This window comes from Watersipora subatra, chromosome 4, assembly GCF_963576615.1.
Source record: "Watersipora subatra chromosome 4, tzWatSuba1.1, whole genome shotgun sequence".
Classification (NCBI taxonomy): Eukaryota; Metazoa; Bryozoa; class Gymnolaemata; order Cheilostomatida; family Watersiporidae; genus Watersipora; species Watersipora subatra.
Genome location: NC_088711.1, coordinates 38,801,597 through 38,818,124, shown reverse-complemented (window position 1 = coordinate 38,818,124; position 16,528 = coordinate 38,801,597). Strand labels below are relative to the sequence as shown.

Sequence of the window (16,528 nt, the reverse complement as noted above, 5' to 3'; positions counted from 1 at the left end):
TTCTAAAAGCTTGAAGGCAGGCAGTCATCAAACCTTGCGTTAAACAACCATCATAGAAAAGTGGAGCATCTGTAAAATTTTTTGGCCATCTCAGTGTCTAATCTGCAACAACATGAATGCACTTATAGTTTTTTTTTGTCGTAAAGTCAGACACAGCATCAAGGGAAAATCCTGCGGAATCACAAACATTTATAAAAACGTTAAACTTAACCTACATGTATTTCTGAGGTAATGCAATAAAATACAACTCATCACTAAAAATCAATATTCAATTTGATTATTTATATCATTTATTTATGAAATCAGTTTTCGCAGTTGCCATAGGTTCAGGTGTAAAACATACATATGTTTTAGTCTATCTAAAGAAAAGTTTAATTGCTACTGTCTTCATTCATTTCTTTGTAAGGAACTTAGGAACTTACCAGCATTTAAATCTAAAAATCAAACAATTTTATACTTACTAAATTATTTTCCAAATCTTCTTCCAAATCTACCTCCGGAACCTCTGCCAAATCCACCTCCAAACCCTCTTCCGAATCCACCTCCAAATCCTCTCCCAAATCCACCACCAAACCCTCTACTAAATCCACCTCCAAAACCTCGTCCAGATCCTCCGATTCCTCTACTGAATCCACCCCTAAAGCAAGATATACACAAATTTGAAGAAATAGAAATATTTTAGCAACATACCAATGTTGGTTCAGCAGCGTAAACAAATTTAAACTTTTAACGCACAACATGAAAGCTGTAAAATTTAACTTACCCGAAACCATTTGCTGCACTCTGATGGAGAGCAAGGCAGAGAGTCACAAGGATCATCAAGAACTTCATATTAGCAGATGTTAGTTTGACTTGCTTCTCAGTGATTGGCTGAAAACATACATTGCACCATAAAATACTAAAGCTATTGCTAACTGATACTATACTGCTCCGGAGAGGTGACAGCTTTTAGTTTTAACATACACTGATCAAACTCCGTAAAATCATCAATGTTGCACTGGCTGTCTTTTTCTGAGATAAACTGTTTGCCAGTTTCTTTGTTAAAATTCATATACCTAAACAGTGCATGATCTACAATATCCTCTAGAGCAAATTCAGAGCAATAAGTATACTATGCTACTTTTTAAAGAGACCAAGTACCAAAAGTTAGTTTGCAAAATTAATATATACAATATACTTGTAATAGTAGTGTTATAAAAAATGTTTCTTAAACCCTCTTATTCTACTGAGTATCAGTTAAATATTAAACTGCATACTTACAGGCTCTTTGACTGTTAAAGATGAATTGATTTCTTAGGCTGATGACACTCCATTTATACATGTGCAGTCTCATCAATCATATTAATAAACTGGGAATCGTGACTCTGTCTTTTTCAAAAGCCAATTAAAAACTTATCTTTCAAAATAGACTATATGATATTTAAAATCTGGAGTGAAAAGACCAACTGGAAATTGCTGCAATAAATTCTCTACCCTCATAAAGGAATTGGAGGCAGGTTAGAAGAGCTCTATTAATAATAATAATGTTTTAATACATGTGCTGAGTCATTCTGAATGGCTAAAAGTTTAACCTGGCCTTAGTTCTGGTTGCGCTATGCAGAATTTCTAACATAACTTCAGGCCAGACATGCTGCTTTGAATGTGGATTCTAAAATAAAGTATTATAAATGGAAACTTGCTTCTTCTACATCTATCATTTGTTCATCAAGCGCTGCGCCGTTATTTAAGTTGAGAACAAAGCCGTGACAAGTAATTGAAAACTACTTTGGAACTTCAGCATAGTTGATAGTACCTTCATTAAAAAATTAAAAAATACATCCATTAATTAACCCAAATGTAACATTGTAACATTGTAACAATGTAACATTGTAACATTGTAACAAGCGTGTTATATAAGCAAATACCTGAAGACCTCCTGGAGTCATAACTTTTTTCTCTAGTTTTTCTGCAACTGTTAGCCAACTTTAAAACTACGTGTTCAACTGCCAAAACGACTTCACGTATTGGAAGATGATGATAATGCATATTAAAATCTATAGCTACAAAGCTTAGTTATAGCAAAGGACTCAAATTCAAAACATGTAATAATGAGGGAATTAAAATGTAACGTTTCAATAAAACAGCAATACAATTGTTGAACTTTCAGTCAAATAAATTAACAAAAAACAAAATGGCGATTAAAGCAAACGGGTCCAGAATAAGTTATATAGTGGTTTTGCTAACTAGAATAAATAGAGCAAACTATAAATGTCTGCCTATATACCAAAAGTTACCTATATGCATTTCTATATCTATACGGATCAAGACAGACACAATCATCTTAAGACACAAACCAGATATTGTGTTAGATGACAAACAACTTAGTGGGCTGTTTGTCTGAGTAGGAGTGCTGCAAAAACAGATATAATACTACCCAATGAGAAACAAATGCCTGCTACGATAATGCTAGAAGAAGAATGCCAGATAAGGAAAAGTAGAGAAATATCTCCAACTCCTAACAGAGATTGAAAAGTTTTGGCATGGAGATCTGATCTCTATTTACATCTTGACTTTTTAGGAGTCTCTGGTCACGCTTCTCTGTCTCTCACTTACTAAGAAAATTGCTTTTACCCAAAGCTAAACATTGCAAACATTGAACCAAGACTTTGAATTTCCTACTGGGCCATGAACTCCTTTTGTGGTGGCAATTTTTGAAAAGCTCTGTAGATGTACATGTAGATGCCATACTCATGAGAGCGTAAGTTGACAATACTTACCGTAGTTCACTCACAACGAAATGCACATCAAAATTTTAAATTCCCTCAGTATATCTTGTGTGGATCAAGTGAGCATTTTCTATGATTATCAGTTTATCAGAGGCTGATTAGAAAGTGGTGACTAGCAGATGCCACAAGTAGCTAGCTGCTAAAGTCAGCTAAGACTAAAGTTTGAACTATCAATTTTGATGCAATGTAGTTTCTTGTGCTAAAGCTAACCAGGCTGTTCAGAGTGAAAGCTCTCTAAAGAGTTATCCACAAATATTGTACAAATTTAATGCAAGTTTTAAAACTGGTATTAACAGATAGGTAGGCAGGAAGCTGTTTTTATTTAAATCTTTGCTACAAAATTAACCTAAAATTTGGTAATGCTAATACTTCAAGGTCGTTTTTGGGCAGCTCTGATCATTTGACAGACAGATAATAGTCAAGGGTCAAAGAAATTTTTATATCCCGGTCATTTCAAATATATGTGGTGAGACTTAGCTATAATATGTCCGGTGTAAAATTGAGTCCACTTTAACTGCTGTGTCATGAGATCTAATGAATTTCTGATTGACTGTTTTTTATAGACACGCACTAGATGACTGTGGAATTCCTGATCATGGTGATCACTACGCAAGTAAATATAATTACAGCTGCTCCTGTACAGCTATTTAATAACTTTATTTCTGTCCTGTCCAGACATCTACACAAAGGTCTTGTATAACAATCAGTATCTTCTCTATTCTACAAAGTTATCAGTTGCGTCATGGTTGGATTTTATTATACAAACTGTCATTTACCAAAATTTATCTTCGATCAAAAATAATAAAAGTTCACTCACATATTTATGCAACAATGCAGGAGTCACCTTATACTACAATAATAAAACAAGTAAACACTCTAAAATTGTACTCGTGTCGGTATAAAGAAGATCATAGAATAGCTTAAAGTTCATTATGATTTTCAATAAATTCAAGTCTATGATGTGGCTATTTAAAAAGTTTGGAATATTGAGTCCTTCCAGCGTTTGAATAACAGTAGTATTTATTCACAACTTGTGATTAGACTGATAAGTTCAGAATATGATTTCATTTATATAGCAGTTTGTTAGCTTTATAGCTAGAAATAGCATAAGTATCATAAAACTTTGATGAATGTTAAAAATATAGCCTGTAGTTTTTCAATAATAGAACAATTGATTTCTTCGCTTTCAAGTATCTCAACACAGTCATTAATTAATTCTTACATACGTGTATGTGTAGATTAAACGTGCAATCTTTAAAATGTTTTTTTTTAAAAACACCACACCTTCTGAACATTTAGTATAATTGTAAAGACGTGACAGATTATATACAGAAGATATTAACAGAAACTCAAAATTTGAAAAACATTACAAACATCATATCATTTTACATTATGATTTGAATCACTCAGATTTTAATGTATACAAAATACAATGGTATATGTAAAAGTTGCTAAACTGTTTTCATGATATATAGTAAATAATTCCAGTGCTGTTACACATAGAATACATTTTGTTGCCTTTTAGCAAAGTTTCTGATCTATGCATTTATAAAATGCAGTAAAATATTTCATGATTTAGTAAAAACATCCAAAAAGTGGCGCTAGCTTTTATGCTAGCACCACTACTTCATGTGTAAAATTGCTCTAAACTTGTTTATAAGCTCAATGTTTGCCTTCCATTCCCTCTTTAAAAGATCATGACTCAAGCTGTTATGAAGTATTTAACTGTGGCCAATAGGATGTCTTATAAGCTCAGACAGTAAAATATGTTATATCATCATTTAAACAGTTTTTATCAGAACGGTTTAAAGCTGAACTGCTTCGTCATACTTTGAGCACATGTATATTTTAGTTCCTGTAACCACCTAAAAATTCAGTTATCCTACTGAGTAACATGAGCTCTTTAAAGAGTCACAAAGCAAATCCTTGAAAGTTCTAGTAACCGATGTATAGATATACTGTAGTGTATTTAACTAGAGTTGTAAACCCAGATACATCTTAATATCCTCTTTGTTTGTTTTAATAATTTAGACTCGGGATAAACTGCAGTAACCAACAACATTCTTGAAATATATTTTTTGCAAAATTTCAAGCCAACCAATGGTGAGCTAAAACTTTTAGGCATTAATCTTCCCTGGTTTATTTTGTGGATCGACACCAATATTAATCTAAGCTTAAAGGTTGACTTGCAACAAAATTCTCAGTACAGTTATTTGGTATCAAAAGATTCACCATATCTTACTTACTCTGTTGTGTTGTAGGTGCCAAATATGTAGAAATGTGATTACAAGCTCTTAAAAGCTCAAAAACAAAAAACCGCCATAGGTTGGAATCTCTTTATTTTTCTTACATATTCATGGTAGTTTGGTTATTGTCTTGTCACCTGATGTTCTTACGTAAATTGAAAGACAAATAAAAAGCTCAATATAAACTTATCGTAGCACTAGTTTATGACAAACACTTTGGGTTTTACCGAAGACCCCGTATCAAATATAAATTTTCACTACTTTACAGTTTTGTTTCTGCTTGAACTAATCGTCAAGTCGTAATCTGATCATGTGACCCAATACTTCGAAAATAGTTTTTTGCAGCACTTTTGGATTATCACAGGTGACCAACAGACTCGTCATGATTATCAGACAATGATATGTACTCCTTCGAGCTAAGGTTAAAAAGTTTAACAAATTTTTACGGTAAGTTATAAGATATCACTCCTAAAAGTGACAGCATTACAATGACAATTAAACAGATGCGTAAAAACAATAGACATGGTTTTATTGAATGCGTGAAGTATATTTGTGAAAATATTTCGACGAATAAGATTGCATGAAAGTGTAAACAGAAACCATCTACCACAACTTTGTCACATTTGAGCCGTTTGGCAAAAGAATCCAAACTACGGCGGTCTCGTGTGGCTGCGATTAACTGTTCGTTTTTGAGCTTTTAAGAGCTTGTAATCACATTTCCACATATTTAGCACCTACAACACAACAGAGTAAGACATGGTGAATCTTTTAATATCAAATAACTGTAATGTGAATTTTGTTGCAAGTCAACCTCTAACCATTGAACTTCTTGATCAACCCACCAAATAGCCATCTGAACTAAAATAACAAGCAAATACATTGAAGTCTCTGTCACTGATAAATATGTTACTTAATCAAAAACACACCATTATAAAAACAAAAACAACAATATGAACCAATTTGCGGTAACCACAAGTTACAATGTACGTATTTTGTATGCATGTATGAGTGTGTAAATTATAAAAAACAGATAACTATGTATTACTTAGCTCCTCAAAAACCCAATTCACTAATATCCATTCTGTTTGTAATGCTAAATATATTTATGATAATTCACCCTTAAACATTTACTAAGCCAGAAATGAAAATACAAAAATTGCAGCGTGTGCTCAGAGGACATAACGTGGTGTCAGACACAAGGCCTCCCTCTGCATTTTTTCAGTGCACCCCTACATTTGTAATCTATGTTGGGCATGATCGCTTGCACTACTGTATTTTATCACTGCCCAACTTGTTCAGTTTTTCAATTGTTAAATATGTTTCAATATCTTAAACTCTGAGATTAAATATGTTTAATTATTTCAAACCAGTATTTTGACTTGCAAGTTTTTGGCAGCAGGATTTGCAGTCCATCATTCTAAACTTTGATAAATTTTTTAATTTATTATAATTATGTAATATGAATTTTTTCAGTCAAGTTTCCTGGTAGTAAAACTTATTGTGCACCAAACGATCTCAGCACAAATTATTCTGACATTTTAGTGATGCGGTGTGTTTTGGTAGTTGAAGTGCTCCAAATGAAATTTGTTGCATGATATTATAAAATTTTATTTTATAGTATTGTTGTTTTAAAACTTTAAAAGCTTTAGAAGTCTGTCACTTGTCACTGTCTTGCTTTTAACTCAATTAAAATTTAAGTTCTTGATAATCCAAATTTAAAATAAGCAAGTTTACAGTTACAATGAATGAGCTTCTATCAATTTAGAAACCTCAATCATAGACATAAATCTAATGTCAAAGGCATGTAGAAACTCAGACTAGCTTAACCATAAACATGTGGCCATTCATAATGACTCAGCAATTATCTTAAACTAATTGCAGATTGCAATAATATGGGATGCTCTGAATTGGTTCACATTTCTATTTCAGTTTAGCCATACCATAGCGTTATTAGCCCAGTTAGATGACTTACCCTGTTCCTGTATATACCCAGTTTATTTGGTCATCCAAAGCACAATCATTATTTCAGTATGGTGTAGGGTGTAGCAGTGTTTGTAGGCTCTATATCTGCATAATTGATTACGATTATCATGATTATCTACATTGTTTAATGGGTTTTCAAAAAAGAAACGGTCACGGTTTCTTGTTTGTAATATAATTAATGGGAGCTCATTTATATAAATCAAGATTCATCAGTTTCAAAACTCAGTTCAACTTCAACAGCAGAAGTATATGTAGGTATATAATTTTAATGTTCTCCTAGTATTCAGTAAACTCATGTACACCGCTTTATGCATTTTACAATACTACTATAATAATATGTAATTTGACTGCATCTATAAACCTGTTTGATCTTCAGAGAAGTGGTTAATTGGTTTAGAATAAGTAGCATAGCAGAAATACTAACTAGAGTTAATAGTTAATGCTGCTAAAAACCTGGTGATTTTATTGTGCAGAAGATGCTGCTTTAGTTGGGCATAATATTATAATGGAAAAAACTTGTTGAATGTCAAAGTAGTTCCTTTTCAGGTTGTCTGGCAGACTTGTATTGTTGTGAGTACAAATAAGTAAATGTGGATATATTTTATTAGAAAGTTAGTTTCTAGCAGTTGCATCTATATAACATGTTAGAGTTTTTACAAGTCAAGTACATGTATACACTTTTACAGACTTCCATTGTCAAGCTAAGAGAGTCAGCTAGAATTATGTTTGCGGTAATCCCTGTGGCTCTCTGCCTTAATCTCTACCAGACAGATGCAAATAGTTTTAGGTAAGTTTATTCATTGCTGTTTTCACTTTCTTATTAGAGTTGATTACAACTTTTCACAATACTATAATAACATCATATTTTAAGCCAAATCTTTTCAAATTTTATTTTTAATACACTTTATTACACTGTTTTTATATGACTTTCTCTTTGCTTCAGTATCTGACTTTATGACAAAAATTTAAACTGTAAACTATACATGTAAATACGCACATTTTGTTGCAAATTAGACACAGAGACAGCCAACAAACTCTACTGATGTTCCACTTCTTATGATGTTCATTTAACGCAAGGTTTGATGACTGCCTGCCTACAAGCTTTTTGAAATTTGTCCCATACGTCAAGATTACGGTTTCATTAAGTTTATAATCACCAAAATTTTAATATCTATATATTTTGTGATGTTTATTATTTAACTATTCTTTTTTTAATAAAATCTATTTTCACAGGTTATAATTCATTTGTCATAATTAGCTAAGTAAAGTATGGAAAATTATGAGTTAAAAATATATATCCAAAACAGTATAATGGTTATAAAATTTCAGCACATTAGAGCAATTTAGGTATAGCATGTTGATTAGAGGTACAGATAGCATTCTATCATACAAATTAGTTATTTTCTCATTATAATTACTAAAGCTATAGATCTACTCTTAAGTAGCTCTGGTACTTATCAATGACTGACTATTGTGAAAGACTGGACTAGATACTGTTTATGTTGGGTGGTTGACTTAGAACAATGCATGGAGGATAATCAGACTAGCAAAATCAAATTATAGCAAACAAGTACAAGTAGCATTCAACTGTGTTGTGGATGCTGTTTTATAGAGTAGCTAGCCAAATACCAGGTCTTGTTAAAAAATCAGATAGGAACAGCTACTTGTGAAGCATGTAGCTCTTTTTAACCCTTTAGCGACCGCGAGCTTACGGCTAAAAATCCCAAGCGCACCAGAGCATTTACTAAGGTGACTTAAGCCCTCGACACGATTGCGTAAAAACTGCATCAACTTACATTTAAATTGAGGTAGATACATAAATTAACATGCATAGGAATGCTGAGAAATTTCTCTACAAGCTGATACTTTGTTATGTATATAGCTTGCAATTGCTTTCCTGCAAAAGTCTCAAGTCGTTGAAGCTACCAGTTTTTTGTATTTTTGTACGTCATTTTCAATTGTGTTTTCTAATTAATACAAGTAATTGACATTGTTGTATAAATAATACTTGCATGGATACATATGTTCACAACAATTTGCAAAAGAAATTGGTTGTCCAACAGCATTGAAAGCAAAGTTATGAGCTCCGATGTAATGTGGGAGCGCAACTCGAAATGCTCGTGACGCCATGCCCATAAGCAACGCAAGACAGTTACCCGACATGGTTGCTCCAACTTTTGTGCAAATTGGCTCAAAGCTGCAAATGAATATGCATCTGAAAGCTGAGACATTTTCCTGCAAAATGAGATTTTTTCCTCCACACAGCTTTAAAAAACTTTCCAACTAGAGATCTATATATACACAGTTACGATCTTTTGCTGTCTGATTTTTATGCATTTCTTGAAACTAGAGATTCATGTTAATAATTTTGCATATAAAGTCATTGCACAAATTCATGTGTGCTGCAGCAAAGATTAACTGGTTGTGTGCAAGAAGAATTGAGTGGTGAGCTTATGTTCACACACTTGGTGAAGCAGCAAAAGACAAGAAGCAACATTTATTATGAGCAGAAGCAGCAAATCATGGACTGCTAGATTGCCAAACAATATGGGAACTTAACTCTTTGATTAGGCGAGTGCTCTGAAGATGGCAGTGTGCAACAAATACAGCCTACCAATGCACAACAGATACAATAGATTATGACATTTCAACGAATATATGTACAAAGCTAGCAATATAAAGCAGTGAAACATTTGCAGAAACTAAATAAAATACAATTTGTAAATAAATTTAGTTAACATGGTAAGGATCAAAACATGACTCACACAAAGATATTCCACAAGTGACTCTGCTGCCAGTGCCTTCAGCTTGCTCTTGCTCATCGACAGTGTATACAGACAACTTGTGCACATAGCCAGATACAGCAACGGAAAGCAAATAACTTTATTCTAAATTTAGATCTGTTAGATGGAATATACTGACTGAAGCTGAGCCGTCATTTTTAAGCCAGCAAGCTTTCATCCACAGATATAAATTTATCATGCAGAAAAACAGGATAGAACCAGTCGCATATCACAGGAAAAACATTTTCTAACTTGAACAATTTATTGCCAGCAGGGTCTTCAAAATTGTCAGTAAAGTGTAAACTTGCTTCTAATTTTCTTTCTATTTTTAATTTGATTAGAATTCAGTGTAGATAATAAAGGAATATAGACCAGTAAGGCAACAGAGTAAGATTTTTGAGGATATCTATATGCAAAACTAAACAAATAACTCGCCAAATATATTTATCATCAACAGGCTCCAAAACATCGCAATTTTTTTAAAGGCCATATTTATTTGTTTTGTTAAATGTAACATTTATAATGGCCAATGTTATAAAAAGCTTTAAGTAATAAAGCTATACTCTTGCTAAGCTGTCATTAAAATGTAATTCTTTTTGTTTTAAATCAGCTCCTCTTTGATATCCTTCATTATTCCCTGTTTCAACGACGGCCGTTTCAGTCTCACTTTTGCAATCCAATTCACTCTGTTGATCTTCTTTTTACTCTCATCGTTTTCCTCACATTTTTCTGCCCTAAAATTCTCTTCTTCACTTTCAAACCAGTCGATATCTTCCTATAAACAAATCTTTTTAGCAGCGCTTGAAATGTTACGTCCGTTCAAGATGATAAGCTTTCCAAAAAGAACGTTTAACTTCTTACAACGTGTTCTTTTTGCACATTTCTTTTCACATGCATATAAGGGACTAATTATAGCCTCAAAATAGTAGTATGATGTCTTTCAAAACTTCTCAAATTATTAATTAAAATATTTAGAGCCGTTTTTAAAATAAATAAATGAATTTAAAAAATACCTATTGGAGGCTCATGATCCGTCGGGCATATACGGGTTTGGTGCGCTGAGACCACGCTCTCAACCCGACGAATCACGGGAACGGTGTGGAAAAGGTTAAATGCAGGTTTCTCATAATTCTGAAACAAAAAACAATATGTGTTTTAGTTCTATAATAGATAGCAAATCAAATAGCTGCAAAAATACTATTGCTTTAATCAAACATCTTTATTGACAAAGTTTTGTGTTTTCATCATCTGGTCACAACTGTTAATATCTACAGCTGCTGACTTTCCAGCAACTAAAATGAAGATGTATATGTGAAAAGCCAAATTGTTTTAAGAAGATTCATGCTTTGCGGAATGCTTGTCTGTAAACACTGTTTGTGGATGGGAAAACCAACCCACCAAAAATGATTTTGATTCTATTATCCCAATAAAATGTTTCTACTACTTAACCACAGCTGTTAGTAACCAGGTTTTTGTATTCAGATCTATTATGCGCAAACATAGACTGATATATTTAATAAGTAAATAATAAAAATCAAAATTTATACACTCTTATTTTTTAAATTGTATTTGTCCGTGCACATAAACTAGTGCCTACTACATGTAGTTCTAAAACTTTATTTAGACTTCAACTCACAAGCTACAATTAATAGCTCATTTATAGCCCTAAATTAGATACAATTAACTTTTTACCACTTACACACACCTTACTAACTCACGCTGCGAACACTAGCGCTGCTGGCATGAGTAAAATTCTATTACCATAAAGTTGATCATAGAGTGACCGGCTTTTCAGAAAATTTAACTTTTAACTATTACATTTTTTTAGCTAGTCTATTAGAGGCGTAAATCATTTTTTAACTAATCTATTGTAAAACAAGGATGTCTTACATGAACCATGAGCTATCATTGTCGCTATGCTTTTAAAGAAAATAGTGGCTCATAGATGTATTTTAATAGGTTGTACATGCGCACTGGTGATCAGAGCATTTCAGAAGTATGTTGTTGAAAATTGATGAGTTTCCTAAGGCTTATTATATCCTCTTCGTCACTATAAAATTACCAGAAATCATAGATTGTGCACACTGAATGTATGACAATGCAGTTCAGGTACATAGTCGTAGTGTGAGACGCTAGTTTTTTGATTATCTGACATGTTTCGCTGGCTGAGCTCACAAGAACTTGAAGTAATCATAATTAGGTGTTGTATTAAATATTTGAACTCATTATCTACTCAAGGCAATAACATGATATCAGCTTTACTAAACCTATTAGTTACAAAAATTTGAAAGAGGTTATATACAAAGAGTGATTGACTTCAACAAGTAGGCCTAATAGAACTTTAAGAGTGTTAAATCTCAGTTGAAAAATTTATATATTTTTCTTAACAAATGCACAAACCAAAAATATATAAAGAGAACTAAAAGTTAGAACTGAATGGTGGTCTAACAACTAAAATTTTTGAAAGATTCTTAGTGTTTACACTGAACCCAAACTGAATCTTTATATTTTCATGCATTATCAACAATACTGTATGTTATTATTATAAACTGCCATAATTATAGCTCTTATTTTACAACTACGAATCTGTTTGTTTATTCTAATATTTACCTAGTCAGTAATATATAAATTTAAAAAGTTCCATGTTTTTATTTTTAAGATTCTGATCAAGTACTATATATCTCCTTGAAGTAAGTAAAAGTTGTGTATATTTCACTTTTCGTATTTCTCTCTAGGTTATACTTTGGTGATACTCAGTACTCTACTACTCTGACCTTACTCATTCAAAGAGTAACTCATTTGAGTTATTCTTATATTCTTAACAAACTTGTTAAGAAGTGCCAGAGCTGACTCACGTGACAAAAACTTTATTCATAACTATGGTATACTCCCTTCATACGTTATGCATCCTCTACATAAAACTGTTGATGCTCTTTTTTGGGTTTGAATTTTATTGTCTCGTGACATGATAAACTTCAAGATGTGGACAAAAAACTTGATAAAAGATCTTGCTATGGAATGGGAACAATAATGATGACGACCACTTTAATGGTAGTTGTAAGGTTTATGATGTATAATTTTAGTATACGACAAGGAGAATATGATTCTTATTTAGATTAACACCAATATAGAAGTCAAGTATTTTTTCTCGCTAAATAAAATGTAGCCACCATTTGTAGTAGTACAAAATATCTGCTGAATATTGTCCTAAGAAGCGTACGATTTGTATTACAAGTGTTTATCTACATGTATATACAAGCAGTCTGACTCATAGTCTGTTGGCAGTGAGGGAGCAGCCTCAACTTGAAAATTTTAAAAAATAGGAAAAAGATTTAATAGAAAACAATAGTATAAGTGATTTTAAATCATAGGTCTCTAAGAAAGTAAATTTGAAAATAATACGTGGTATGCCGATATTGATAACAGGGTTTGTTTAGTGTACTCAATTTTGGACAAAACAATTATAAATCTGTACTACATGTAGGTCATTTTCTAAGGGCACACAGACTTCTATGCATTATTGTTTTGCTTACTTTTTCTTTAGCGGGTCGGGTGTTTTGGTGTTGTTAAGAAAAAACAGATCTGACTTGCAGGCCAAATGCTTGTCATTTCATGCTTTAATTTTTTGGTTAACATGAAAAGGAAAAACTTTGCTGCTAACTGCCGGGTAGAGCTAGCGTATGAGTTATGTTGTTTGTTGTAGTTTGCAGCATGGGTGAACAACTTTTTCATGAACCAAAACTTATTGAATAGCCTGTTTAACTGCGATGCTAATGGCTACACTTATGCCAAAAACTTGAAATATAATGCCTTAGTTGACCTTGGTACAACCCATACACACTGAATAAAACTCTAAAAAAATAACATGCTCATACAAACAAAACTGTACGCGTGGATAAACAATTCGTGTTTCGACTTTTGCAATGGTTAAGATTGACTAGCTTTGTTCTTTTGTGTTAGGCTTTAGAGATGTTCTAAAAAGACATGTGTGTAGAATACTTTAAATACTCAATGAGAAAGTAAAGTACTAACCCAATGAGTGCTTAATACGAGGGTTTATCAAACAAGCACTAGTAAGCAGTAAAAAGTATGCCATTAAAATAGTACATCAATAAAGTAGCATTAGCACATGTAAGAAGGCGAAATATGTTAATGCTTTGTGAATAGTGCAGCAAAAGTTTTGAGTTATGAGCTCTTTTAGTTTAAGTTATATACCTTCCTTGTAATAACGCTTTGAATAAAAATCTATAAAGGGAATAAAGCTGAAAAACCAACTAAGCATGCAAATGAACACTTTGAAGTTTTTAGAAAAAAAAGGTTGAAAAAAGATTGAGAAAAAGAAAGAAAAGAGATTATCAAAGTAAATTATTTGTGCATTGGTAATAGCGTAGTAAGAGTTTGAGGGTAATACAAGTAAGAATTATGATTTGAGGTTAATACAAGTAAGAAACGTATATGTGTTTCTATAATAGCATATGCATGTGGTTTTAGAAACACACATATGTGCTTCTATAACAAACTATAGGTTGCCAACTGCTGATACAAGCAGTCAATAGAAATGGCTTACTTTAGACATTGTAATTTTCAAAGCCTTTAAATTTCTAAATTCTACATGTAAGTATTCTAATATCTAAATTTTACATGTATCTTGTATATATCTACTGGTAGAGTTTAAAGCTAGAGCCAGCAAAGACCCACTACACCATATTGTAATGCTCAGTTTAGTTTTACAGCATTGAAACTAAAAAAAAGTGTTTCCGCTTGTAAAACAATTACTCACACATACCAAAGCTCATGAATAGCTCTTACCATAGCTCTAAACCTAAGTTGATAGCTTAACTTTATGTTTCTTTTTTCTAAGCAGATTATTAACTCATTTCATGGCCAGCATCGCAGTGAGTTTAATTATTTAATTATTCTCCCTTTGCTAAATAGAAGCAGCTGATGAATTGAAGAAAGTCTTAAAAGTAACAATTAGTGTTTACTTTATCCTTAGGAAGCATCGTGTATGTGGAGTGAATCTAGGACATCATGGTTGACAATCAAGAAGAACTCAAATATCATATCATCTTTGTTGGCATGCTATTTGAATTAAAGAGATAAATTGGTCATTTTTTAAATAATTATTAGAAGACTTTGGAATTGCTGAATCTTGGAGACAATTGCAGAAATATTTTAAATAACAATTACAGGTCTACATATATACATATATATTAAATCCTGTTTACTACTTTCTATTCCACGCAAGCACCTACATGGAAGTCTTGTGAAACAGAGATTTCTATTAAATAGTGATTTGTGTCATGACTGGACATACAGTAGACTGCTAATAAACATCACCATAAATCATCACTGCCGCATTTTGCTATAATTGGCACGCGACACTTCAGGAACTCAGATAGCAAATAGTTCCATTTTAGTAAAATTTCTTTAAGGATTTACATGTATCAAGCACTTGTTTATGAATATTTATCAGATTGTGCTTGATTCAAGCAGAACACTGAAAAAAAAGCGTTTGAAATGAGAATATGATTGACAGTACTTTGACAGACATCCTCTCCACATCTGACATTAGTTTTACTTTTGGTATATAAAGAAACTAAAACTACTATTTGTACAGATTAGATAAGTCTAACTGATTATATATAGATAAAGGCGTGATGTAGTGCTTCTACAGTTAACCAATGTTAGTCATGATTATTATATATTAAAAACTTTCATGTGGACTCCCACCTAACTCACACTCACTGTTTTATGTGTGCAGATTAATTATTACTGAGAGCATCATGCTTTTTTAGAGTGATTACTATTGCAACACTATTGCAATAATACTCTCTAAATGTCAATCTATGTAATAACACAACATTATTAAATAATATGGTGCATTCAATGAGAATCCAATTGAAAATAGAGGCTTAATAAACCTAAATAAAACAGCTCCCAAAGCGCCACTCCTACCACACTATTCGCAATGCACAATGCATTTATCTTGTTAGCCTTTCTTTTTCCACCAAAGTTCCTTTGATAGGAGTAGAGTGCAGATAGCATAGGAGCAGTTTGAGCAAGATTTTTACTCCCCACTAGTTCGTGTTTAATAATTTTTTTTTATTAAGTACTCACTGGGTCAATACTCGATCTTCCAATGTATTGTATTATAGAATTTGGTCGGTTATTGAAGCTAACGCGTCATTATAACATCGACATATCATTAGATCCATTTTCAAAATATTTATATCAAATTTGCAATAGAAAGACATACTTATTATACAGCTAGTCAATAAAATATAGATTTTTTATTCATATCATAGACTTATCAACTATACATGAATACATATAGTTAAAAGATCTTCGATCAACATGCAAACTGGGAATTGTATCAGCATTTTAGCTTTATAGAGCCTTATTCACTAAATCCGGAGATTCCCAGAGCAAACTAAGGCATCATATTCCAAGCTGTCACCATGGATGTAGTTATTATTCCAGTAATTAAACAGGTTTCTGTCTTAGCCCCTAGAGGAGTTGTTCATCCATGTTTCTAAGTATGAAAAATGTAGCACAACTCTTATACCGGATCTACACTGCAGTTAGCGGCTAAGCATCTTTTTCATGTAAAGCAAAAAGTTCATACTGATTAAGTGACAAGCACTTTACCTGCAAATCAGAGCTGGTTCCAACTAAGAGCACTAACGCACTTGATCAGTTGATGAGAGTATGAAAACGAAAAATAACGACAACAATTCTGCGTTTTTGA

The 16,528-nt window shown here is 32.5% G+C and overlaps 1 protein-coding gene across 1 annotated transcript; it reads right to left on the bottom strand.

Moving 5' to 3' along the window:
• On the bottom strand, positions 1-851 carry LOC137392898 (uncharacterized). Its single transcript, XM_068079256.1, has 3 exons — positions 764-851; positions 462-637; positions 1-102 (listed from the first exon to the last, which is right to left on the bottom strand). The coding sequence occupies exons 1-2, from the start codon at positions 829-831 to the stop codon at positions 466-468; spliced, it is 240 nt and encodes a 79-aa protein (XP_067935357.1). The 5' UTR covers positions 832-851; the 3' UTR covers positions 1-102; positions 462-465.
• Positions 852-16,528: the final 15,677 nt, after the last annotated feature.